The sequence below is a fragment of the Haemaphysalis longicornis genome, unplaced genomic scaffold (genome assembly GCF_048455015.1).
Source record: "Haemaphysalis longicornis isolate Haplotype H1 unplaced genomic scaffold, Haemaphysalis longicornis Haplotype H1 scaffold_7, whole genome shotgun sequence".
Classification (NCBI taxonomy): domain Eukaryota; kingdom Metazoa; phylum Arthropoda; class Arachnida; order Ixodida; family Ixodidae; genus Haemaphysalis; species Haemaphysalis longicornis.
The window spans coordinates 73,596,507-73,623,963 of record NW_027526422.1 but is presented as its reverse complement, the minus strand read 5'-3'; the positions used below and the strand labels follow the sequence as shown (position 1 = coordinate 73,623,963).

At 46.7% G+C, this 27,457-nt stretch overlaps 1 protein-coding gene across 2 annotated transcripts; it reads left to right on the top strand.

Moving 5' to 3' along the window:
• Nucleotides 1–1,984: 1,984 nt before the first annotated feature.
• On the top strand, nucleotides 1,985–21,976 carry LOC144145949 (lipase member N-like). Of its 2 annotated transcripts, XM_077677820.1 has the most exons (9): nucleotides 1,987–2,467; nucleotides 6,495–6,717; nucleotides 8,271–8,382; nucleotides 12,761–12,911; nucleotides 13,997–14,089; nucleotides 14,191–14,346; nucleotides 18,043–18,114; nucleotides 19,666–19,734; nucleotides 21,701–21,976. In XM_077677820.1, the coding sequence occupies exons 1-9, from the start codon at nucleotides 2,219–2,221 to the stop codon at nucleotides 21,953–21,955; spliced, it is 1,380 nt and encodes a 459-aa protein (XP_077533946.1). In that variant the 5' UTR covers nucleotides 1,987–2,218; the 3' UTR covers nucleotides 21,956–21,976. The 2 variants fall into 2 exon arrangements, with proteins under 2 accessions (XP_077533947.1, XP_077533946.1); XM_077677821.1 differs by lacking the exon at nucleotides 14,191–14,346 and having other exon boundaries at nucleotides 1,985–2,467.
• Nucleotides 21,977–27,457: the final 5,481 nt, after the last annotated feature.

Genomic DNA, 27,457 nt, shown 5'->3' with positions numbered 1-27,457 from the left:
GTTGTTTGGAACTGGTTGGGCATAAGAAGTAGCGCTAAGCTTGAAAATGTGCAAAGACGTTTTATTACAATCGTATACGACAGGCATTTCAATCGCAGAGTTTACTATCAGTATGAAACTATGTTGAAGAAATTGCAATTGGCTAAATTGTCTAAAAAGAGGCTTGACGCGGATTTGCTTTTTTTGTTTAAGTCTTTACACAGCATCATTGATTCTGGAGACCTTACGTCATCAATTGAGATTAAAGTTCCCTGTAAGTCTACTCGTCAATTTCTTTTATTTCGAATCAGTTCTACTTGTTCTCCTATGCAAAGATTGTTTAGACTGTACAATGAAAAGGTAAGTTACCTTGATGTTTTTAACAATAATTTGCATTTTTAAGCTTGCTTTGACTGAAGTACACTGATCGCATTTTTTTCTTTCTTTCTCCTTCTTTTATTTACTTTTCCTCGTTTCAGGCTACATATTTAAATTGTTTGTGTTTGCATCAAATTTTGCGTTTCATCCTGTGCACCAGAGCTTAAGACCATTGGCTGTAGGTGAGCACGTAGAAATAAAGATGATGATGATGATGATGATGATGATGCCTCCTGCTACTGGCTCATCAGGCGTGGGTGGGCGTATGCCCGGTTAGCGCGTCCGTATCACGTTTTCTGATCCGTACGCAGAGGAAGGGGATTTGTTTGTCAGCTGTAACGTCCCCGTCTTCGGCCTCGGATAGTGTTGTAGCCGGTTACAGAGGCCTTAATTGTATTCATTCATGTGGTTTTCACTTTCCATTAGCAACCACAACACCACTTTCTTTGACATGAATTCAAATATCTTCAGTTGTGTCTACATTGTTGTAACACAAATAATTAGGATATTACTTTTTATTGCAGTGAACAAATACTGTGCAATTTGTTTAGGAAATACTCGTTAAGCCGGATCTCGTTGCCCTTTTTAGAACTCAGTGTGGCGACAGCAACGGCTACGGGAGCGGTGTCACCGTAAAGGTTGATTAAAATATGATGTTCTATATGGGAAGATGAATACCAGCTCTATGATACCGACAACGCGCTATCTGTTGTGAATAGCTGTCAATTTGTTTAACTTCAGCCCCCGCCTGTTCTCACAGTCAGGTTACGGTCACCGTAAAGTAACTAAGTCGTAACAAGGCTCTGGTGCGATTTAGCTGGTTCATGATCTAGAAACTTCAACAGCGCGAACTGACAGGACGAAAGACGAGAGACACAAACGATGTTGACGGGTGCTGACTTCCAACTGTTTATTTAAGAGCGTCCAAGCATGCTTATATCTAAAAAAAAAAAACACATACGAAACTTAAAACCATGAAGAAGTAAAAAGTACATTTGATAGCGGAGGGAACTCGTTAAAGGACACCTTGTAAAAATTTTATCTCTTTATCGTACAGTGACAATGATGGTGTGCTAATACATTTTTTACCCGCTTTGTTTATGTAAAAGGCTCGGATAATCTCTCTCTCTCTGTTTTATCAGAGGCTCGTTTGAGGAACTTGGTTTTATCTAGTTGTGGCTCACGCCCACATCTTTTACAATGGTCGCTCGTGTGACCACCTAGATTGCTACGTACAGCAAATGGGTGCTCACCTGCCCTATCATTAAAGCATCGGCCTGTCTGTCCGATATATGAAAAACCGCAGCGCAGTCGTATCTCGTACACAACGTTGCGCACGCAATCAGTGTAACGTTTTTCATGTTTCTTTGTGCAAGTCGATAAAGGGGCTAATTAAGTCGGTAAACCTATCAGCAATAACCTGCTTTGCCACTCAAGCCAATATATAAGCAATCTAGAAGGATATGCATATCCGGTACTAAAAAAATCAGAAACCTCTTTTCTCGCCCCTACAACAGAGATTGTCATTGAAATGACGAACTTGAAGAGATACGCGCGCGATACGGCACTTATTCGAAGAAGATAACAGATAGCGCACTCAAAAGACAGCCAATTCAAAGCTCAACTCTCGCACGACGCATTTGCCGTGCCAGTCTACGACGCGTGCAATCGAAAGGGCTACCGGCGAACGTCTCTGCTTCCACCTCGTCGGCGACGGCCGCTAGCAAAAGAAAGAAAACAGCCGTGTAGAGCACAAACAGGAAGATTCACTTCATGAGCCCTGACCGATAAGCAACGGGATACTGCTGGCGAGTCAACAATTGAAAAATACCGTCTCTTCTGTCCGCACGCCGACTCTCATATGAAGGCACGAAGAAGTGATACCGGACCGCTCCAGCGCATTGTGCCACGCCCGCACGCCCGACCGACACACGGCACTCCGAACGGGCGCGGAAGGTTGGCCCAAGCGGCTACGTTACAACACGCCATGAAAACTGCTCCTCCGCCACGAGTAATATGCATGTTAACTGCTGTCGCACTGCTGCCAGTCACGCTGTTGGTGTGGCCACCACCCGAGGACAACGTGGATCCAGACGCCACCAGGAATGTCGTAAGCATAACGTTGCTGCTTTACTGTTGTTGGTATTTTTCCATCAAGCTGCATACCGGGTGCTCGTAAGGCTCGCTCTGTAAACTTACTGCGACATCGGTAAAGTCTCGCGTCCATAATTTGTGGGAGAAAAATACTGTCATATTGAACCCGCAGCCGCCACGGCTTATGGGCGGATACATCGCGGTTATAACCGACTTTGGCATGCCAGAACTACTTCAGAGGCCACAGATCTTCCCCCTCTTTCACGTTTCTAGAAACGTTCCCGGTTTTGAATATTGTACGGACCCTTTTTCCTCTCAGGAAGTCGGGCGCCGCACACCGCAGCACCCACCATCATTTTCCGGGCAGTCCCGTCGCGGGTAGATGACTCGGCCATGCTCCCTCTCACACAACCAGTTCGTCTTTGCTGCGCTTAAATTCTATTCAACCACCCACTCAGACACGCCCGCCATCCTCCCCCTCTCCCGTATCTAAGCGCTCACGGCACCCGCCTTTGGCGCCGACTCCAAACCCAGACTTACCGCACAGACCCCCTTTCATACCACATCCCTCCCACCAAATATTACTTCAACTGCTCTCGTGTTTGACTCCCTACGCCACGTACGATCTCGCATGAAAATGCTCCTACCACCCAACGTTGGAGTCGGAGTCCCCATCGTCGCAGTACTTTCGTGGTGCCCCATCAGATGCAGTAGTACAACTGGTCTGGAGGTCAAGAACAACTTATCTCACGGGCCCCAGCATCGGCAAGAGCTCACGGCTTTTGTTTTCTGTGGAAAGGCCACCCTCCTTTCTTTTTTTAATAAACGTGCATATCTGAAAATGGTGACAGCTGCTTAGCCCAGCTAACCTTGGATTTGCAAAGATAAAGCTTAGTTTAGCCTGTTAAGTCTTGGTTTCATATGGTTAACCTTTGATTAAGCTGTAATTATACTTAGGTACAGACTCATCGTTAAGCCAGGTATGACTATTGTGTCTGGGTCGGTGACTGGACACGAGTGTGAGTTGGCTTCGGTAGACACGCTCCAGAGTAGCAGCTCGCCGGGGGGACGATATCCACGAGGTGCTCAGACGCCACTTCCCTACGGCGGCCCAAAGCCTTCCACGCAACGCTTTGAGAGGGCGGCCCGGCTTTGCTTTTATTCATGGCCAAACTCGTAACGACTACGAGCGCGGCGAGTCACGAGGCCAGATGGTGACTTAGCTGCAGAGAGCGCATGCGCCAAGCCGGCGGCGGCAGAGCTCGGCGTGGCGAGTCTACGGCGAAAGTGCGGTCAAATGAAGGTCAAATATCTGGCGACTCCGAAACTCTCCTCGACTAGGTTAGCTATGCTTTGCATAAAAATACGTTCGCCGTCGATTGATTCCTGGAGTGACAGAAACACAGAATAAAAGACGGCGTGGCTGCCGAAGCGCTGCCGTCGTACCACTGATGACGTCTGTCGAGAGACGTAAATTTAAGTGCAGCTCACCGCACGCCTTTGATGACGTGCACGCCGTCTATATAAACCCTGGGACTCCCTTCACCGTTTGCACGCGTTGTGCAGGGAAGTGTGCAGCTATTGCAGGACGGCAGTATAGGGAGGAATGAGAGTGACGGGGACGAAATGCCGATAGTGGTGTACAACCGAAAGAGCGACAGGCAGCAAATGCCAATGCCAAGGCTAGCAACTTGACCACTTAGGCAGTTAGAGCGCAAAGCATGGTTGGGACGATGTGCGAGGGGAGTGCGAGAAACGCCAAGTTGGGAACTCTGAAAGCTGGAGCAAAGTGTGCTCATCCGGCCTACCCTCAAGTTCGCGAAGGAGAGCGGCGTTGGGTTCAGGAATTCTTAAATATCCACCAATAAATCATAAATCATTTTTCTCAGAATTTCTGAGCAGCTTCATGCCACTTTCACTCACTCACTCATTCACCCACCTGGCCAGTGGGTGTTTACTTCGCAGGAAAGGGATGCTGAAGTTTTATCTAGTGGGTCCAATATGACCAAGATTATAGCGCGGAAAAATACATCAAGTACGACTACTTTGACAGTGTGCCGATCTTTCCCTCTTCTTACCCTGCCTAAAAAAATTCTTCGAGACACTTAATGGGGACCCTGCAACACTTTTTTCGACTATTTTTTTGAAATCTTACATGCTGCAGTACGTAGTCACCCAACACATCCAGTACTTAGATTAGGGGGTCTCAAAGTACCTCAGCCAAAAATTACTGCTCCATTTCATCAGATACCTTGTAAACTCGCGCGAACGATGTTTTCTCTCTTTTCCGATCTTGACGTTCTTCAACGGATCGAATTACGTCACTAAGGCCATGTAGTGGCTGTGCCCCGGTTTTCCTTCGGTTGCAGCAATGAATGCTTTTAATAGAAACTTTAAAAATAAAGCCTAAAAAAAAAGCAGAAACGGAAGGCGCGTCTGGCCTTCTGGTGCGACGAGCAAATCACGCAGTGCTGCTCCGTGCTGGCGATAACTATAGCTTTCGCGGTGGTTCCAGACGCGAAGGAAAGAGTGAAAGCGCTTATCTAGAGTGTCGCAGGGTCCCTTTAACGGAAATATATAAAAAAAGTAGTGTACAACCAATGCGTGCTGCCGGTGATGACGCATTGAGCGCAAATTTGGCGCCTTACTAAACAACATGAAAGCAAACTTTTGTCGGCACGTCTGACACTGGAGCGAATAATGATAGGAGTAACCATGAGGGACAGGAAACGAGAATCCTGGATAAGGGAACGATCTCGGGTGGAAGATATCACATTTCAAATGAAGAAAAATAAATGGACTTAAATGGACTTAAGAACCAATAACAGGTGGACCAGGAGGGTGGCTGAATGGATACCGGGAGACGGCACTAGAAAAATGGGAAGACCATTAACTCGATGACGAGACGAAAAAAATTGGCCGCGTATCTGCTTCTTTCGTTGCAAATGTCGTCAATAGACGATAGTTTTATCGACTTTTGAAAAGTAAATGCCTCCCTTCGCTTTCCCGCTCACCTCTCATGTTGTTCCTCTTGCGTCGCGCTCCTCCCAAGGTAAAGACGCCAAAGGTTTGCCTAAATCATTTTAAATTTCCCGCGTTCCACTGCTCCAAACCGGGTGTCTCGATGCGAACGCTTCCGTACGGCGAAGACGCGCGTGAATCGAGGCGCCCTACTTCAACGTTTATAGAACCGCGTTTCCCTGCTCCACGTGCGTTGCAAGCAGAACTTGGAACCTATCTAGTGGAACCTTTCGTAACTGTTGCCGGTTGATTTCTTAAAATGGCGCCAGAAGCTGTAGTGGCGCAGGCGACAGCAGGCGACGGAGGAGTGAATTTTTTTTCTGCAGTTGATGAAGTATTTAATTTCGCAAAAGTCAAGCATGTATGGTTGTTTATAAAGGAACACTGGAAATATAATTTCTGTATTAATTTGTTGTCTTATATTTGCGTAATGTTTTGTTCTTCTTCAACAATGTTGACAAGTATGAACATTACACCGGACTTAGACGGGTACATTTAGCGGTGACTATATAGGAACATTGCGGAGGCATTGTTTTACTTTGGCCGGGTGCATGAATCGAGTCACAGACAGACAGACAGACAGACAGACATACAGACAGACCAAAATTTCTGGGTTTAAGTAGCCCAAGAAAGACTATCGTCTTTAATAAAATCGGAAGCAAAGAATGAACTCGGGCCGCGCAAAACGGGAGCGGGTGGAGGTCAATGGGAGAGGCCTTCATCCTGCAGTGGACCCAGCATAGGCTGCCGCTGTTGTTGTTGTTGATGATGATGATGATGATGACGATGATGATCGTACGCATGACGATTCCTTCGTCCCTGGTGTGTTGAGAAAGTTCTAGTTTTCTGTCGGGCGAGGACCTATCAATATGCTTTGTCTTAGCTAGGTGCCTGAATCATATTTGCTATACAGAGTGCTGTTTTCAGCCCTGCCACTGTAGACAGAACTCGTAAAGGAGAAGTTGTCTTGAATTGACCAAAACCCTCGTGTGCTTCTTTTTGCCACCCCAACTGCGACCCAGTCGGAGATCATCCGCGACAAAGGCTATCCTGTGGAGGAGTACGAAGTGACCACACGCGACGGATTCGTACTTGCCCTCCAACGCATTCCTCACGGCAGAGAAGGTGACTTCGCCCAGCGGCCGCAGTACTGTTCTTCGGGCAGAAGGCCTCCCGTTCTTATCCTGCACGCGCTGCTTTCGTCATCAGCCGTGTGGGTGGTCAACAGACCGGACCAGAGTCTGCGTGAGTCGATGAGCCATCGGCCATAGGGAAGCAAAGCATGTGGAGGCATATGCTTCCCTATGGAAGCATAGGGAAGCAAAGGCCTTGTACATTTATAAAGCTAGCTGACCAGTGGTGGTCTAGCTTGGCATTTTGACATTCTTGAGGCAGAACGCACTTGGCACAGGACGACAGAGTAGGTGTGTCATGTGTGTCATGCGTCAGGTGCACTTGGCCCCAAGTATTTATTACGTCAAATTAACTTCTGAATGTTTTCGCCTAAGAATACTTCACCATATCTCTCCCTTAGAAGTTAGGATGTGCTTTACTGGAATCCTACAACTTGTGAAGCAGCGCTCTTCCTTTTTAGTTGTTTGGTCTTTTTTATGCACGGCACGTCCAACGTGTCGGCACCTTAGAGTTGCGGAAATAGAGTGCTTACAAAGCTTTTTTTCGTTCGAGTAAGTTTTTTTTTCAAGTTTAGGGCTTGCATTCTGCAATGCTAGTGTTTACGAAAAAGAAGATCTCCGGGGAAAGCGCGTTGTTGTTAGCACGTTTACAAGCAGTAGTTTCTTTCGACAACAAGAACGTGACTACAGTACGGGAAAATACAAATTCCTACCATCCGCGCAAAAATAGGCTGACAGAGAGGTTCAGTAACACATTTGACGATATTCTGTTCGTGTACAGCCGGCGTCAAAAGATTCCGGGCGCGATTTCGAAAACGAAAGGCCATTTCCCTACTACCCGGCAAATAAGTTCCTGGTGCGCGTATATGGAAATGATGTTCCGAAATGAGAAATGTCGCTTGAGGAGACAAATGAAGTGCTGAGCCATCAGACAGAAGAGAAATTGTCTTCAATTTTTGAAATAGCGTCCCAGAAATGTTTGATCCCGGGTGTACATCCCATCGGACCGCTCACACCGTGACATCGTTTTTAACTTTAATCACTACGTGTATGCTATCGGATAGTAAGACACGAAAAGGTGCTTTTGAACAATTTATCGTATTCATGCCATCAACCTGGTAATGTATAAATAAGCTGAATGAAAAAAACCTCTTTATAGGGCATTTATAGATTGCGAAAAAAAAACTTTTTCTTGGTACAACATCCTGCAGTGATGAAAGCCTTGAGAGGGCGGGAAGTGTACTTTCGAAAGTTCCTTCAGGCGCCTGCATCATGAAGCCACTCTGATTTATTGCTTTTTCGCTACACCACGTTCGCTACTCGGTGCCGGATGGTAACGAAAAGAGATCAATAATGATGTATATAAACTGAAACTCATGAGCCGACGTGCAGTGGATAATTGTATACGCAAGCTAAACGTGCCGTAAATAGAGAAGATGAATTGACATTGTTCAGAATAAAGACCCATTAAATTTCAACAATTAAATGACCACTTATTAGCAGTTAGGAATTTATTTTATTAAAAAAAAAAAAGAACTGGAACGAGGCTGCAGATGCCACACGTCGTATGTTATGTTCATCTGTTGCGCGCAAGGTATGTCACGATGAGATGAACTGCTGTATGGCAAGTTACGTTTTTTAGGCCCACTTTACTTTTCATCGCAGCGTACGTTCTGGCTGACGCCGGCTTCGACGTGTGGCTGGGTAACGTCAGAGGAAACACTCAGTCCAAGCATGTCCGCTACACCAGGGTCGACAAAGAGTTCTGGGACTTCAGGTGAGATGGTCACCGTGCGTTACATCAATTGAAGGTCCCAGGTGTAGCCTGGGAACGCATGCTTTGATAGCCACCTAGCGGATTGCTGCAGCGGCTACGCCATTGCAGCGGTTATTGAACCAGTTTTTTTTTTAAATTACAATGAAGTGAGTGACGAACATGGTCTAATTAAGTTACAAAGTTAGAGTCCAATCGTGTAGAGTATGTTTCCCCTTTTTTGGCCTATTTACAAGCGTTTTAAAAAAGAAAAGGGTGCTCCAAAGTTTCATTTTCCTCGCACCATACTCCCCGTCGACTAGCGTATCTATGAGGAGACGAGAGAGCAAAATTAAGCGTAGTATGGGTATGTTTCCCTGCAAAACCGTGCGTGAACAAATGAAATGTCGATGTCGCCTACGACTCGGGCGAAAACCGACATGTTGAAGGCTGGGGTAGTAGGAGAACCTAGGGCAGAATAGTGTGATCTCATCTCAGTAGTGGGACGTCATCGCAGTTACTCCACTGACGTCAGCCGCGTGGAGTATTCTCGGCCATTACAGATAAACGAAAACTCTTTTCTTCAGCTAAAAGTAAAGAAAATAGATCAAATAAATTAAACTGCACAATGCGCCCTCAAATAGCACCTGGACAAACGATCTTCAGGTTCCTTTATGGAGGAAGAGCCTCTTTTGCGGCGCAAGTGGTCGCAGGCTCTGTTATTGCCCGTGGAGAGTTTACTACTGATGGAGATAAAATTAACAAGTCCCTGTACACGCAACATTAAAGAGCGCGTTAAAAAGCATTGGATACACATTAATCTCAAGTGCTGACCGAGGCGCGCTAACTGCCGCGGTGTAAATACTCGAGGAGGAAATAGCGAATTTAAATTTGGTTCCGTAATCGGTCACGTGTCCATTTAAAGCTTCTCATCATTGTGTAGTCTCAGACGTTATACGCCTTTGATGACTGCTAGGCACGACTGACTCAAGGTCGCAGATAGGTGTGTCCGTGCTGACGGGGATAATCGCGGTATACTGGGTGTCCCAACTATCATGCACCAAGATTATAAAAAAGAGTAATGGCGTAAGTAGAAGCAAACCTAGTGCATAATGTTTGCAGTACTGTGGAGAAGCAGGCAGCGTTTTTTCGTTAATGAAGCTTGAATAATTATTTGTAATTAATATTCCAACTCGAGAAGTACTGCCCTAATGACTAAAGTGTCAATGAGGCACTTGTAGGTACCTACGAGGGGCATCTAACTTCGGTATTTTCAGGGACGATATATTTGCGTACACGTTTATTCTGACTGATGAAGAAAACCCGCGAAAAATGAAAAATACCACGTGACGGCGCCTCCACGCGCATCGTAAAGCAATGCCCTCAAACAGGCTGCCTCTGAGTTAGCCAGAATTAAATAAACAAAAGAAAGAAAGAAGAAATCGCGACAGAGTTTGTGCCTTATCTGCACACGCGCCCCGGGAATCTTGCTGTTGCTGCTCCTTGCATGCATGCCATTAACAAGGTGATGCGCTGCCTCTTCGGGCGGGTGACAGACGAAGCAGTTGCTTTCAATCAGCTTATTTGGGGACGCTGCTTTACAATGCGCGCGGAAGCGCCGTCACGTGGTATTTTTCATATTTCGCGGGTTTTCTTTATCAGTCAGAATAAACGTGTACGCAAACAGTTCGTCGCTGAAAATACCGCAGTTAGATGCCCTTCGTGGGTACCTACAAGTGCCTCATTAACCCCTTAGTGATTAGGACAGTACTTCGCGAGTTAGATTATTAATTACAATTAATTAGTCAAGCCTCATTAAAGAAAAACATGCTGCCCAATTCTCCACAGTACTGCAAACATTATGCACTAAGTTTTCTCCAACTTACGCCATTAGTCTTTTTTTTTTAATATTGGTGCATGATAGATGGGACATGCGGTATACATTCGCTTTCCGATTTTTCGTACGCCCTATTATCCGTACTTGCCTGAACAACCGGACTATGCCTTGTACCGTCATGCGCTCCATCGAGCCAATGTATAACGCCGAGAAGAATTTCGGATGTTTGAAAGCCTTCTTGTTTGATCTTCCGGACTTTTTCTTCCGATGACGAGGGAAAAGCTACAACAACGCTAAGAACATCGCTGCCATTTTTTTTTTCTGCAACCTCGAACCCATGGTGAATGCGTATCATCTGCTGATCTCGCATACAGCCTCGGTAGAAGGCACCTCTTGCAGCTCCGTCAGCAGTCAGTAGTATTATATCCATGGTCCCGCTAGCCGCATGAAGGAAAGAAGTCAGTCCTCAGTCGCCAGTGCCACGGTGGCTGTGTAATCTAATATGAGGTCCTATTCTCGACTGCATCAATTCACAGTGAATTCGGTGTTTTTTTTAGTAAGAACAACGTAAGGAATCAGTGACGTGATGCACGTATATCTATTACGACATGTAGTGTAATATTACGCTTCACTCCTAAAGATCATAACCAATGTATCATAGGTTGCACAAAAAAGAAATAAAAATACTTTCATGTATTATAAAAATTAGGGCGGCAGCTGATGCTGGCAAGGGAAACACATTTCTTCGTGGTAAATTTGGCTTCCACTCCACAAGGATATCAAATAAAGTTGGTACAAAAGCGAGCTTTTTTTTTTTAAGGCAAGCGGTGACCTAAAGAACATCGCACAATCTTTGTTACCGTATCTATTTCTTTCTTTCAATCGCTTTTAGTAACATAGTTGAGCTCTCTGCTTCAATGCAAGCTTCGTTGCGTTATCACCTTCCCGGCCGTCACCGCGCCAAGCTATCGTCTGCTGCATTTTTACAAGTTTATCGCGTGATCACAAAAAAAGACGGCCGTGAGCATCGGTTGTTCGACGGGGTGAGGGCAGCGAAACGCGACGCCTGATATAGGCGGAGCGAAGTGACGCCACCGATTGACAAGCTCGACCTCAATCAGCGCAGTAACGAATAAAACAGTCAGTTTTCTTTATTTTTTCTTGAAGTTGATCATGTGACCCACCAGTATACTAGGAGCATAGAGTCTCTATGACTAAGAGGAGTGTTGAGAAATGCCATGCACTGGGTTCTTTGTAATGAAGAGGCTTGTAGTAAGCCTCTTTGTAATAAAAGAGGCTTGTAATGAAGAGGCTTGTATGCCTTCTTATGTTACTGTTACTGCAAACAAATATATTTCTATTTTATTGCCAAACATTAAAATAAAATACGGGACGTTATTTTTATGTGCCATTATTACTGACTTGGACACAGCCAAAAGGAATATTTCTTTCTCTAGAAAACAGCATGCAGCCGCCATTTCCAAGCTGTTACGTAGCATACGTCACTTTTGCGCAAGCTGAAGTTGCCAGTGTGTGACGTAAGCTTTCCCGCCAACTGTTTATATTACGTCATGCCTTCTCAGCCAATCACAGAGAGGGTGTCATATACAAGCCAAATTGTTGGTAAATAGCAAAGAAAGGCCTACGTTGTCATTTCCGCTGCATTTCGTCTAGTTTTTCATGGCCGAACAAAAATTATGCGTTTTCAGTAGAGAGAAATAAGCCAAACTTTAGAACTGGTGCCAGTAAACATCATGAAACGTCAAAATTACGCAAGCACACAAAACCGCTTTTTAAACCGGAAGCACGTGTAAAAATTGAACGCCAATTAGAAAAGACTTCCGGAAAATTCACAGTTCATGTTGAATTTTGTGAGTCGAGAATAGGGCCCATGGACTGTTGTGCTGTTTTCATCGCCGCCCTCGCCGACGTGCAAGCTGGCTGGCAGCGTATCGCCCCGCAGAAACACATGAACGGGTTTTTCAATACTCTCGGTAAATAAAGTAACTGAATGGCGTGAATTCATTTTTTCGGACTGCCCGATTTGCCGGAGCCTACCTCGGCCCCTTGAGCCTTCGAAAAATCGGTTCGCGACTGTATTACCTGGACAGAATAAAAAAAGAGATAAAGGCAATGCAAGCGCAGCAACACTATTGAAGCATGTGCAATGCGTGGCGGCCTACGTTGTAAGACAAGGAGAAACAATGGCAGGTCATTAGGGTGCGAAAGTATGACAAACGCGATGATATATTTTAATTCGCGCGTTACAACTGACAAAAGTGCGCCCAAAAATAAAATAAGATATAACGGCAAACAGGGTGGCGTTACAAGTCAGGTCTAATTTCTTGGCAACTCATACGAATAGCGTGCCGTTAGGGTGTCAACCCTGTAAAAATGAATAATAATGTGGTGCATTTGAGCACGCGTGGTGCTTCCTCCAAAAATTTCGAGATTGTCTAGGCACAGCTCAACTTGACACAGGATACAAAAAAGTGTTGCGTACACGGCACCGTGTCCGCGTTCACAGATCGCAAGAAAACTCTGGAGCCTCTGTGTGTTTTTTAGCTTTCAGGAAACCATACAGTACGACCTGCCAGATACCATTGATTTGGTGCTCAACACAACCGGCCACAGGAAACTGTTCTTCATTGGTCACTCCTTGGGAGCCGCAGTACTTTTCGGACTCCTCTCAGAGAAGCCGCACTACAATGAAAAGGTGCGCTCATATAAAACAATTCCCCCGGGAACAAAACTTCGCCGTACGCTTGAGAACGAAAAAACACCTTCGAATAGGGTCTGCAGCTATCGAAAAATTCTGTAGTGCGTATATTATTTTGGCCAATAACGTCTCTCTCTCTCTCTCTCTCGCGCACGCACGCACGCACGCACACGCACACGCACACGCGCACGCACACACACACACACACACACACACACACACACACACACACACACACACACACACACACACACACACACACACACACACACACACACACACACACACACACGCGCGCGCGCGCGCGCACGCACGCACGCACGCACACGCACGCACGCGCACGCGCACGCACGCAAATTGGCAATAGGGCAGTCTTTTGAACTCTATGGAGGAAAGAAATTTCTTCACGCGCCTGTCTACATTGTGTATAAATATGCCTAGTTTTTAGGCACAAAAAATGAACAGAGTTTGCAACGCTTGGTTAGACAAACCAAGTTTTTTGCACAGAATGTCACGCTCTTCTTTTCGCCTTAAATACTCAGCATGTTTTTGTACCCCTGGTTCTGGCTTTGTTCGTTTGTCTATTTCTTTCTGTAAGTAATTAACCCTGTTCGTATTTTTACCCATCCTGCATATGTAATGCATTTGTTGTATCTGCCCACTCCTTATGTAATACCTTCTGAACGGGCTCTTTAAGGTAATAAAGTGGTGTGAGGTGAAGTGTTGTTCCCCTTACTATGCAAGATTATATGTAATGTGTGTCTTGGCGTGTAAAGTTTTTAGCAGAGGGCAGATAGCGATACTTGTATCAGTGAATAGTAATGTTCAGGGATAAGTGCTGATGATAATGGAAGACCGAACAAAGTTTTGAGTATGCTCAGAAATTTCACTTCTGCGCATACTTCCAGAGACGACGTAAAGTACATTTCATTATTGTTTCTTGGCCTCCCTCATTCTTAACTAAAATGTTCAGGTTGTTTTTAAAAAGGTACATGTTTTCTTAATTTATAGGTCCCCGAAATCGAAAAATTGTTGAATATAATGTTCAGTGAAGGTGGCTTATTTTGAAAAATATGTTTCAGATTCTGCTCTTTAGTGCAATGGCTCCGGCTGTGAAATACCAAAATATGAAGTCAATCATTCGACACATCTTCCCATCTTTTCCTCTGCTGGCTGTAAGTGTATGAACGAATCGTTGAAATTTTCTCCATTTATTTGTGACAATAAGCTCACATAATCACCTTGTGTGTACGACAACTTCACCAAACTGGCGCAGGCATTTGCTGGAATCTTCGGGAGGTACGACTTCCTGCAATACAGTGGAATATATAAGTATACGTCCGGCACGTTATGTCGTAGGTGGCCAATTAGGCCCATCTGCGAGAAGATCATTACTGGCATTTCTGGAGAACCTAGTCACGCCTACAATGCGGTAAGTTAATGGGACGAACAGCCAGTTCAGTTAGGCCACTCGATAATTCTATAAATTATGGAATAATTAAATTGGTTAGTTTGTTTTTTCAGATAATTGAAATTGTTGTATGATTTTGATTCATTCATGGAAGCTATTGATCAGAGTAGCGGTTGGCAACACCTGTTCTTTTGCCTTTATTATTACCCTATTGGTACGATGAGCTTGAGAAGCCGGTACGCTGGTAGTGCATATTATGAGCAGCTTGGCCAACTGGTGGAGCACGAGCACGACGTTTATTCCCCGGCGCAGTCGTCTGAGAACGCCGGTTCAAGAAGTGATGTTTATGACACTCACGAGAAGAGGGTGCGTACATGTTGATGAGGATGATCACCATACGCAAAAGATGAAATTCCGCAGAATGCCCGTAACGTAGGAGAAGTCTTCTCTTGTCCTGTCTTCTCTTCCTTGTGTCGTCGTGTTTATGCGCTGTCAACCCTTTATGTAGGAGTAGGTTCCTGTAAGTAGCTGCTGATTTGCGGTGCATCGTGGCATCTCATAAATGCTCGCAATGTACAAATAATCCAGACGCCAGCTGTGCACGACTATACTATGCCGTTAGCGCCGCTAATGCTGGTGCGCTACAATTTGTGTGCTACAGTTGACTATGTTATTACATCACTGCGGCACACATTTTACCCTTGTCTTGACAAACCAGGTCAAGCGCCTTGCATGTGCCGACATCATCAGCTCAGTAGCCAATTTTTTTCTCTCTTTCTACATCGTTTACATTTGCCGCATGGTATGGCCTCGGCTTATCTCGGCTTTGGCGTGACGTCTATTCTTTCTTGGCCACCTGATAAACACGCCATTTAATAGGTAAATTCAGTGAACTCCAGGTAAGACGGAGTCGGTTAAGACGAGTTGTCGCTTATGTCAAACAACGTGGGAACGTTTGTTTAGTTTTCCACAGACCCAATAAAAAAAACGCGTAAGACGAACAACAGCCTTGCACGTACTCTTCGGTTAAACGAACGACTTTCGCGGTTCCCGCCACTGCTGGCGATTCTGGGTAGCGAACATGGCAGTCTTTGCAGGGTGCTGCGAGCATTCACGCGAGCAGAGGGAAGGAAAAATAAAATAAAACCAGAGCGCGAAGTGGATTCGCTCCAGGAAGGCAGGGAGGGAGCTAGAAAAGAAAGGCACACGGACAAGAGAGAGAGAGAGAGAGAGAAATTTTATTGACACGAAAAAAACACAGAAAGGTCGGCCTGATGGTAGTATATCTGGTCAGCTATTCTGCGCGTGGGAAGGGAAAGGGGAGGAAAGAGCGTGGATAGAGGACGACAGAGGGGAAGATGGCGGAGAAATGAATAAATGGCTATGTACAGAAGATACCTATACTTATACTGTGCATGTATTAAAGTTCAGCCGTACGGGCCTCAACTACAATATCGCTGAGAGGCCGCTGTTGCGCAGAAATGTCAGCACAGCGTTAAAAGCCTTGTGGGAACGCTGCGCGTGTGGCCAAGGTCCTAGCAGTACTTCCTCCGTCCCCACACGACAGTACAAACGGGGCTATGATCTCGCTAATTGTTCTCGAGGATGCGCATAGCGTGGACAGTGGCAGAGAACATGCGAAATAGTCTCTGGTACATGGCATGTTTCACAGTCGGGGTCACTCATACCGCCAAGGAGGTGCTTGTAGCGACGGGTAGAGGCTATGCCAAGCCGTAGTCGGTGAAACAGCGTGGCGTGGTTTCGCTGAATACCAGGGGGTAACCGAAACTTGTAGTCGGGGTGCAGACGGTGCAGTCTTCTATGACGATTGTCAGGGTGGGACTAGTGACTCGCCGAGGCGTGGCGGAGATTGGTAGACAGAAGGGCGGTCGTGTCCGTCCTTGCGAAGGGCAGAAGTACATCTGCATTTGAAGAAACCTTCTTTGCCTATTGATCAGCCCAATCGTTACCAGCTAGCCCGCAATGGCCTGGTACCCACTGAATTGTGAGGACATGTCCTTGTTGCAGCGCCAATGAGCGTAATGGGAGAGAGAGAGAGAGACAACCTTTAATAGAAAAGGATGACCACTGGTCACGATGGGGGAAAGGAATGGGGAGGGAGGGTAAGAGAAAATAAACAAATAAATGCTGGTCGTTCTCAGTACTTCCGCAGCAAGTGCACAATAAGGTCCTTGCCTAACAAAGCTACAACTTCCCCTACCCTTCAACTTCAAGTTCAGGTTTCTTTTCCCCCAGGTTCATGTATAATTTCCCCCATTGCAATTCTACTTAATTCACCGTCTTGAAGGAAAAATATTTGCATGCACCTGTGCGTGTTGCTGATTCTTTTTTTGGGAGGGTTTTCCTATAAGACGACCTTCTGATAAGACGAACAAATTACCATGGTCCCTTCGAGTTCGCCTTAACATGAGTTCATTGTATATCTATGTTTTGTAATGTTACCACTTCGGATTACTTCTGTAAAAACACACATCCCCTTGCGACATACCCCTTTTTTATACATCGATCTTGCTGTTGCTGTACTACAGCAAGGAGCCGTATTCATACGGCATCCAAGCTCCTTCCTCCTACCAGAGAATAGCGACGAGGCCGACAATGATTATGACAAGATATTAAACGTAATGATGGACTACCACGGTGATGATCAGGATGAGAATGCGTCGTTAAGTACGTAAGTATAGCCTTTGTCAGAATTTTCTCGGCCAAGCCAAAGATTTCAGGCCACAAAGAAATCAAAGCTGAAACTGCACCTTTAACTCTGAACAAATTATTTTGTAACAGTTAAAAAGAAAGGTGTCTTCTCTTCCTTCTTGGCCTAAAATGTTTCTCCCCCCCCCCACCCACACACGAAAGGTAATCTTCTACTTTGATGTTTTTGTGGCCTATGCACTTTTGGATGGCCTAGAAAATTTCGACAATGACTGTACATACATCCGGGCCCATCGTCATCGTCTTCATTGTGGTTACCATATTGTATTTGTTGTAAATGGTGCTCATGGTGACGCTGATAGCGGTGATTCCGGGTTCACGCGCGGACGTGCATATTTCTCTTGAAGCCACGCGAATACATCATATTCTGTGATAGAAAGGGCTTTGTGAATGGGGATTCACTGCTGCCTCTTCTCGGCACCAAAGCACGTGCGCTGCCCACTTCACAATACAAGGTTTGATTGTCATGGAGCGGGACCCCGTGCTGCTGTCGAAGCAGAATGTGTTCTAATTAGTGAAAAGGTTAGATATGGCCATTAGAACTTTTGACACGCAGAACAAGTAAGCCACGATGACCTCGATGGTAACGATGATTGCAGTGAGGCCGATGGGCGATGACTTCATCCGTATAACCAAATGTTACATTACTTCAGAGGTGACCTTCCTCTCGGGTAAAGCAGCCGCTATGCGACGGCACCACGCCAGGGTATAATCATTGCTGCGAGATTACATGTAAATTCACAAGTATATGGTCAGATAACTCTTAACCTCCAGGAGAAGAAACAATACAAAGAGATAAAGTGTGCGCCAGTCAGTTCATTCATTTTCAGTTATACACAATCAGTGCTTAAAACCCGTCTGCGGCGGCATTAGGAAGCTTCTGTCCATTCTTGCTTCTTAAAGAGGAAAGCTATCGCGCCGAGTTAAATAAACTACTATGACATTATTACCTGGTGGCAAATTAGCACTGGCTTTTCTTTGTTGCAGACACGTCTTCCAGTATATCTAAGCGACCCGCCTTCGGGAACATCCTTCAAAAATATGATTCACATGGGTCAGGTGAGACCACGGAACAATCGTTCCGGTGAAGCTCTCCCAATTATCTTCAGCACCGGCTGGCCTGCTTCAGAGCCGCGCTAGGGGATTACCCATATTTTAGATTGACAGAGCAAAGTGCGCGCCCAGAGAGATCCACCATCTGTTTTATACCATAAACGTCGGGGTGGCGCTGTCAGAGTGAGTAGTGCGAGCATAGCGCTTCGCATAGCGCTTCGCATAGCGCTTCGCATTGCGCTAGCTAACAGCCCAGAACCGATTTTGGGGTAAAATCGGAGAATTACTAGAGAATATCTAGAATGGGTCCACAGATACCATCATTCTGCATAAGGAGAGCAGTAAAATACCTATAAAGAAGGGCGTCAGACAAGGAGACACAATCTCTCCAATGTTATTCACAGCATGTTTACAAGAAGTATTCAGAACGTTGGATTGGGAACAGGTGGGAGTAAGGGTTAACGAAGAATACCTCAGTAACCTCAGATTTGCTGATGACGTTGCCTTGCTAAGTAACTCGGGGGACGAATTGCAAAGCATGCTTTCTGCACTGGACGAACAGAGTAGAACCGTGGGCCTGAAAATTAATATGCAGAAAACCAACGTAATGATCAATAACCTCGGGACAGCACAGCAGTTTGGGATAGGGGGCGAGGCAGTGGAAGTGGTAAGCTAATAAATCTACTTAGGCCAAGTTGTTACCCCAGATCCCAACCACGAGGCAGAGATAATTAGAAGGATCAGAATGGGATAGAGTGCATGCAGCAGACATTATCAGATAATGAATAGCACCTTACCATTGTCGCTGAAGAAGAAAGTGTTTGACAGCTGCATCTTACTGGTACTCACCTACGGGGCAGAAACTTGGAGGCTCACTAAGAGGGTTCAACTTAAATTGAGAACGACTCAGCGGGCAATGGAGCGGAAAATGATAGGTGTAACATTACGGGACAAGAAGAGAGCGGAGTGGGTCAGGGAACAAACGCGTGCTAAGGACATATTAGTAGAGATTAAGAAGAAGAAATGGACGTGGGCAGGACATGTAATGCGAAGGCAAGATAACCGTTGGTCATTCAGAGTAACAGAGTGGATCCCTAGAGAAGGCAAACGTTGCAGGGGGCGACAGAAAGTTAGATGGGCAGATGAGATCAAGAAGTTTGCGGGGATAAATTGGTCACAGATGGCACAGGACCGGGGTAATAGGAGAATAATGGGAGAGGCCTATGTCCTGCAGTGGCCGTAGATAGGCTGGTGATGATTATGATGATGATTATGATGATTATGAGCCGTCGAACTCGTTCTCCGGTCGATTGGCTACAATAGACGTAGCGATTTATCAGTGAGTGACATTGCACAAATGTCACACAAACGGGATATTTCTAAAGTGTACACTGAAAATGGGGTGGTGTTTTGGGCATCAAGGCAATCAAAACCACGGACTGATCGTAAATGGGGCCATACAGCTCCTCTCGCGAGAAGCAATCCTTGCCTTTATTTTTGTTCGCAAACGACGCCATACAATTGTCTAAACCAACAGACTTTGCCTTTTTTTTTCAGGTGCTCCAGACTGGGAAGTTTCGCAAGTTCGACCTTGGAACCCGGCGTAACCATATCGTTTATGGGCAGGTGAAGTCAGCACCCACAGCTCAAAGTACTTATAATGAAGCGCTGAAAGTACATGTAACAATCCGTCTATTCTGGTTTTAGACGTTTTCACTCAGTTGATTATGCCCAATTAAATGGCGCCTTGCACTAAGGTTTCTTCTTACCCTTGAGCTGCATCCGCAGACGTAAAAAAAGAAAAGCACAAAAGGCATACAGAACGTTCAGTGAAACATCGATTAAGCCCTACACAGTTCATGCTGAACCCATGTAACATTTTATTCTTGTCTTTGGTCTTGCATGGGTGTTACAGCCCGAATGGAGTACTCCCGATGTAAGCGCGTTGCTTACAGAATACAGAAACAAGTATTTCATTACCGTGGTGAAACCGATCTCCACAGAGGTCCGATGAGACCGGAGCATGGGAGTTAAAGGGTCGTGGAGAAGAAAAGAGGGGCAGCGGAGAACGAGTTCGTGTGCATAAGACTGTTGGTTCACGCAGTGGAACGTTTAGGGTTTGAGTAGATTGTTGAGTCTGGTGTCTCCTAGAAGGGGCAAGACAGGTAAAAAGGGTCATAGTAGAGCAATACTGGTCCTTCCGGATAGTGAATGGAGTCCGGGAGGACTGCGGACAAGGGTAGGCGTCTTGGACCAGGGATGGGGGCAACCGTTTTGTTGCGTATGCTTGAGGGGAATACAGAAGGTGTCTCTACATTCAGGAACAAGCAAAACATTAGGGGCACTCAAATCAGGAAACAAACTGCGCATAAACAAAACGCCAAAATACAATAGAATGGGCCCTCAATTATCAACGCAGTGACTTGTGATGTACACCCACGCGCGGTATGGACAGGAATATGTAGGAATATAGAACTTGAAACAAAATTTTCGCATAAATGAAAAAGGAAGTTCCGGATATTTTCAAGAATTGTTGCAAAGGAGGTAGTCGTAACTTTAGCAGTGCATTTCACACTCCCTCCAATGTGACACGTTCGGCTAGACGGCATGCTCGGGCAAACACGAACCATCTGACTAATACATCCTCATGCTGTAACTGCATATACTGGAAAATGTGTATTTTAAGGCACCGTTATTGTGACTTATGTTTCATTCTCATGTAACGACCTTGTGACACTTTGTGGGCGGAAACACCCGTCCGAGGCGCGATCTATCTACGATGTTCTCTACGGCATGCGAAAGTTAAAATAAATTTCACCAAAGGTGAATATGTGGCAGAAACCAGTGGTGACGCAGTTATGCCTCAGACGTGCTAAGTATGTGCTTTATCTTATTACGTTGTTGAGTCCTGAGTTAATGAAGTACTTTTGTTTTAAGGGCGAAGCCCCTTAGGGGCTCGGGCTGTTGGCGTCGCATGTCGTCGTCATAACCGTCGTCTCATGTAGTCACGTTACTAAAACTCAGGGACACTCGTTTACGCCTCGCGCTACAACGCTTCGTGCTTCAAAGAAAAGAGACTTTTACAGCAAAGCTGTATACCTCCACCTCCCAACGGTTTCCTCTCCGTTGTAAAAAACGCCAAGGCGCCGCGAATACACTTACACTGCATGCTTCGCCCCTCCCCAGGTTTCACGTTAGTGGAGCTGGCCCGGGATTTTTTCTCTTGACTTCCTTAGCTTAACGGCTCATTAACGAGGGCAATCATTGCCGTATCTACTGCATGATTGGATTCAGCCTGTCGCTTCCGCAGAAGAGCATGCCTAAACGGCCCAGTCGGTGAGCCATCAGTGGCGAGACTCAGTGATAAAGCCCCGGCGAAGCAGCCCTTAAAGACTTCCCTGGTCACGTGGACCGCAGGGGCCCGGCTCCGAGCGAGGACAGCTGCGCTGCCTCTAAGCAACCGATCACGTTGGGCAACGTCAAACAAGCCACACCGCCGCTTTGGCGGCTCAAAGTAATTGCGACGTGATGAACGACCTTGGTACACATGGTAGTATAGCTTTCCCTCCAAAATACGCGTTTTTGTTCGCAGGAGTCGCCACCGGAGTACGACCTGCAGCGTGTGTCGGCGCCCGTGGCCCTGTTCTGGAGTGAAGCGGACGCTCTGATTACAGCTGAGGACGTGGCCTTATTACGCAAAGACGTCCCGAATGTCGTTCTCGACTTCCGGGTTGCCGACGTCCGCTTCTGCCACCAGGAGTTCGCCACTGGCGTCACCGCCAAAGAAGCCGTGTACGACCACATAGTCGATATAATGCGGCGTTACTCCCAACGTGACGAGAAATGAAAACCTGAATGGCGAACACCACACCAATGGTTTTTGTTCCCCCGCTCAATGGCGCTGGCATCAAGTTGTGCAGGGATTCTCAACCGGTGTTTTACGCGCATCGAGAAATTCAAATAGCTGCTGTAGTATACACGCTAGCTCTTATTGCTTGTATTCAGTGGCAAGGCGCGCATGCAGGCAACAGTGTGAGTGCGCCGCCACTCGTTAGGTCGGGCTCCGCGGGATGGCGCTACTTGTCCGTGCTAAGCACATGACTGTGTTGCACGTTAACAAACTCTACCTCAACGAACGCAAAGTATTGCTTCGAGTCCAATGTAAGTGCGATATTTTTTTAATTCGAAAGTTTGCCCTGCGGCATAATAGATGTAGGCGCTTACAGAAACACGAACAAGTTAGTTTCGTGTATAAAGTTCAGGAGTTGTCGGTGACACGGTCCATGCACCCAGCGTTGCAGGTCAGGAGGGTGACCAGGGTGGAGACCGGTTGCACGAAGGTGCCGCAGGCGAACTTGATGCAATCCCAGGCAGGCCCAGAGCAGGTGCTGCACATTCACGTACCCAATGCCAGTGGCGCGGAAAAGTCAGGTGGATCCGTATGGGCCGCGGTATTGCGATGGCCAGGCGGCAGTCACTGACGGCGTGAGGGCCACCCCAACGCGTAGTCTCCGCAGCGCAACCTCCTCTCGGCGAGTTAAGGCGCCAGGGAGGTTTGAACCACACGGTGGTATGCGTGCTCGTGTGGTGCACCGAAGATTTTCCTTTTTTCGTTCAATAACGTCTATGTTGACACCACCCTTGAGAATCGGGTTGAAACGGAGCAGACGACGCTCGCCGGTGTTTTTTTCTTCGGCGTGCGGGCACATTGGGCCAAGCCGCGCCATGTCCTCGGCGCATCGGCCATGTCCGTGGTAATTTCCAGTGTTACCAAGCGAAGAAATTGACAGCTAATCCTTTTAACGAATACCACCTATAGGCTGTACAGTATGACTAGTAGCACTGTACCTGCGTGGGCATCCCGAGCCGTTATCGGGAGAGAGAAGGAGGAAGCATTGTCTCCGCGTGTTCTTCCAAATCCTGGCCAATACCGGGCAGCTCAGGTAACATGAGATGAAGGACAACATGGGGACCTTCAGTTTAACAAAAAGATTACCAAGGAATGGGAAAGACAATGAGTTTGATGGAGGTATATAATATGAAAATTCGGAGGCAAACAATAAACCCGACGAACCCACGATTGGGGTGGCTAGTAGTTTTCGGGAGAGGCCTTGATTCTATAGTGGGCACAAGCATGACAATGATGATGATGGTTATGATGATGATGATGACGGTTATGACGACGAGACTATTATTATGTCGGGATCATGAGAGCAGCCGGCATAAAACCCTGCTGCCCCGTGACACGCCGACGTCGTCACGGCTTTCGTTTGCTTTTTAAAATATGGGCGCGAAAGCGTGCCCTAACAGTCACGAGCTGCATGGCGTGGTGAGTATCGGGGTCGAGTCGAGCTGCCAGTCCGTGTTGCAACTGCCGTTTCACCGGAGTCATCAACTGTGTCGTGTCGCAGTACACAAGAGAAGTACCTCAAGCAGGTCGTGTCCTACAAACAAGACGTCGAGCAGACGCCTCTAGAAATTGTTTAATGAAATGTGGGCATGTTTTGTGGCTGGCTTCTCGCTGGAACGTTGGGAAGTGTCATTCAGACGTATAAATGTTAACTAAGAAAATAAATGCATCTCTGCGGAACTGACTAAAAAAGAAATGTTTATCCTATTATGCAGTTGCGAGCTCATTTCTTGTGCTACGTGTGCCCCTGCTCTTTCCCGCCTTTCTGCGTTCAGCATGTTTATAATTGAGACGTTCCTCTCGAGTTTTTCTCCGTGTTGAGACATTTAGCGCCTATCCATCGTAATACAGCTGTTAGCGAATCCGACGAGCTCGTTCGAAAAGAAACAGCTTTACGAGGATGGGTATTTCATTTGTAGTTACTGCGTCGGATGCATTGAGGCAAAATCATAGTTTGCACTACAGAGGAGTCAACAGCGATGTTTAAATAACCACAACGCTTTAGGGAGCATGGCTGGGAACTAACGTACTAAGGAGCAAGTGTCCGACAGACGTGAATATTTACAAATATTGCTGCCAGTCACCGGAACTGGAATGCGTGGGTGCAGAAGGAGAAGGTAGTAGGCAAAGTATGGCACTTACACAGTCCGTGGCTGTAGGATAAAAAAATAGATGGGTATTGACAGAAAAGACCTAAGGAACCAGCACTGCCTAAGACCTCCGCAAAGATACAGTTTATGCACTTTTACGCATGCAATCTATTTATGTTGGCTAGTAGCCATCGATCACAAAAGTGAACGTACTTTCGCCAAGGTTTCCGAGAGCGGTGATTAGAACACGCTCACCAAGAACTGAAGTATTGAACTAATTAATCCCCCTACAACGCACCGTACAAAGCACTTCATACAAGCGAAGTTGTACATCACTTAAAGTGGTCCTGAAATACCATCCGCGGATGCATGGATGTACATGTAACCAAATAAAGCAATGTATTAGTAATCTCCTCCCGCAAAAATTTTGTTAAAGCGATGAGTATTACCTGAGAAATCGTAAATCAAAAACCGCGTATTATCGTCGCGCTGCATTTCCTCCTCCTTTCAAGTTTTTCTCCGCTGATGACGGCGCGCTAGCCTTCCCTCCCATGATGCTGCGCTCCTCAGCGGTGACGTACTTCCGCTATTGCGCTCCTCAGACTGCCGTCTGCTACGGGCAAGCTCTTTTGGCTTTTTCAAATTTGTTGACACCATGGATCTCGCACTCCGCTCAAGGATGAAAAAGCGAACGAAAAACCTGGCCGCATGTGTGCGGCCTGGCCTTGTCCTTTCGCGGTGTACGTTGCTGCAGTTGCTATCGGCGGCACGTGACTTTTTATCAGCGGCGAACTCGCAGCCGCACGGGGAGGATCGTGCGCTCGTTCCCTTTGATGCACCGCGCACTCTTTATCCAAAAAGCCTTCTCAGATGTGGCCCCGCTGGTGCGGGATCTTATTTTGGGGCGGTGGTAATTCCTACCGGTGGCATGTGAAAAAGACATTTTAAACTGATACAGAAATCGTCCACAAAACGCACCGGTTCGGATTGCTTTATCAGTGGCGATGAACGGGAAGGCGCAGAGCAAACCAGCGCCGCACTCGAGCAGCGTGCACCCGTGTTCTGACAAGATGCACCCATATCTTGTGAACAGTACTAATAGAGAGTTTTAGAATAACGTACGCAGCTGTACGCAAACAGTTAACGAGCGCTATATTTTGCATCGTTCGCAGTGCGCATGCGCCGTACGTTAAGACGCTTCTGCGTTTAGCAGACGGAAGAATAGCGGAGGCTATTTCAGCAAAATAGCGTGCGTACGTGAGGCCGCTTGCGTTTCTAACATGGAGGCAAGTAGCGCGACAACCAACCACGGTTGCGCTCTTCTGTGGACAGTAATTTGCTTCCAATGAACCAAGTTCTTTGCCCCTGTGTTTTTAAATACGTTGAGTGGTTAGCACGTTGCCCTCATGCATATCTGTATCGTCGTAACATCGCTGACTGTCCGAACGAAGCTTGCAGCTAAGCCAAGACAGCAACCGAAGCTGTGTGTGTGTGTGCATCGCGTCCTGTATTTTTACAATGCGAAACGCATCAGCCCGGACCGGCCAACCAAGCCACTCTCCCCCAATCGGTAGCCTTCCCAGCGCTTCAATCATGTGACCAGTTCGGCTTGGGGCGACGCGTGTTGGAGAGCGGCAACGTTGGCAAAACATGCTCCGCTGCGGCTCTGAGCTTTCTCGTGCTGGCGCGAGCGCCATTTCTTTGACAATCTCAAACATCGGTTGCCTTGTCAAGAAGGCACAAACCGCTCTCGAAGTCAGTTACGTTTGCGTGATCCCGGTTCAGCTCGGGGCCCCACCTCGCGACATGTGGGCACTGAAGGCGTGCCGCTCACTCCCATTGGGAAGGGCGCGATGGGTTTGCCATTGTAAAAATACAGAAGGCGATGGTGTGTGTGTGTTGTGGACGCGTTTGTTTCGCGATGAAATGGGACGTTGCGCTTCCGCGGATGGATAGTGCTTCCAATGGTCTGTATTATCTTTCTCGAGCGACGTACGACTCAACCTAGCATGGGGTATGTGCAGTGTGCGTGGCTAAAATCCATCTCGGCTTGCGCGTCAATGTGTGACTGTTCGTCTCCGCAAACAGCGCGCGAGGTGAGTGCCGAATTTACGACGGGCAGGATGAGGCAACCGATCATCTGTCAATCGTGGTTCAGACTTGCAACGCAGTTGTGACGTTGTGTTCGTTTGAAACGTATCTCTGGGTTGTTTTGAAGTTGAATGAAATGTATGCGTCAAAGCCGGGCATTCGGCTCTGGGCGTTGTTTGCGATTGCACGAAAGAAGTGCCACGCCGCTTCAACGCTTTCTTCATAGAACGTACTCAGGTAAGAGAATGTCCATGTCGTGTTATGGCCGTGTTGCATTCAATAAAAACGATTAAGCGTTTGTTTACACTTGTTTTGATAGTCGTAAAATGTCCAAGCACTCCGGCACTCTGCTGGCAGATCAGCCGGCGAGCCGACGCTGTGCAGACGACACATCTCTTTGCCGGAAATGTGGGAAAAATCCGCCCAATAGCAGGATGTCTACCTCATGACGTATACCTAGGAATCGATGACGTAGACATGTGAAGATGGCGGCGTCCAAAAACGCGCAGGGAAGGGTTAGAAAAGAACGACAAACTTTGCAACAAAAGCGTGAGCTTTCCGCTGCGCGCAAAAGAGTAATACTTGGCACAGATGACGTTGACGACCCAGTCTAACGATTGCGCTAGTTCATTTAGTGTGCTCAAAACGCTTTTCAGGGCCCCTTTAATGATGCATACCAAACGAAACACCCAAGGAAAAGTTAATCTGACCTTAGGGGGAATTTCCATCCCACAAAGAGCGTAAATTAGGTCTTGGGGCTTCGCATCCAGAAAGACGGCAGGTCATATACATCAACTCAACAACTTCTGAAGCAAGGCAATCAGATCATTCACACGATGAAAAGAATCACCAACCGTACTATTGGATTGAAGAAGGAAGCCCTGAGACTGAGGGATGCCTTGATAATTTCGAGGTTTAAATATCACCTCCCGTACCTAACCCCATCACAAACACAAAAACGTAAGCTAGAGGCGTTCATGAGAAAGGCTACCAAGGTAGCCTTAGGAGTACCAATGTCGACTAGCAACGTGGCCCTATTCAGGACAGGTACTTACAATACGATTGATGAGATCGTTTCAGTTCATTTAGCAAACCAAGTTAAAGACTTCGGTCAACACAGCAAGGCAGGAATATACTCAGCAGCATCAATTTTGATCCCACGCCTCGAAATGAGCCACAGGAAGTCAAGGGCCCATTTCTCGACAGCAAAACTCCAGACCTACTCAAAGTCGCCCCTTTACCCAGGAATATGGATCCC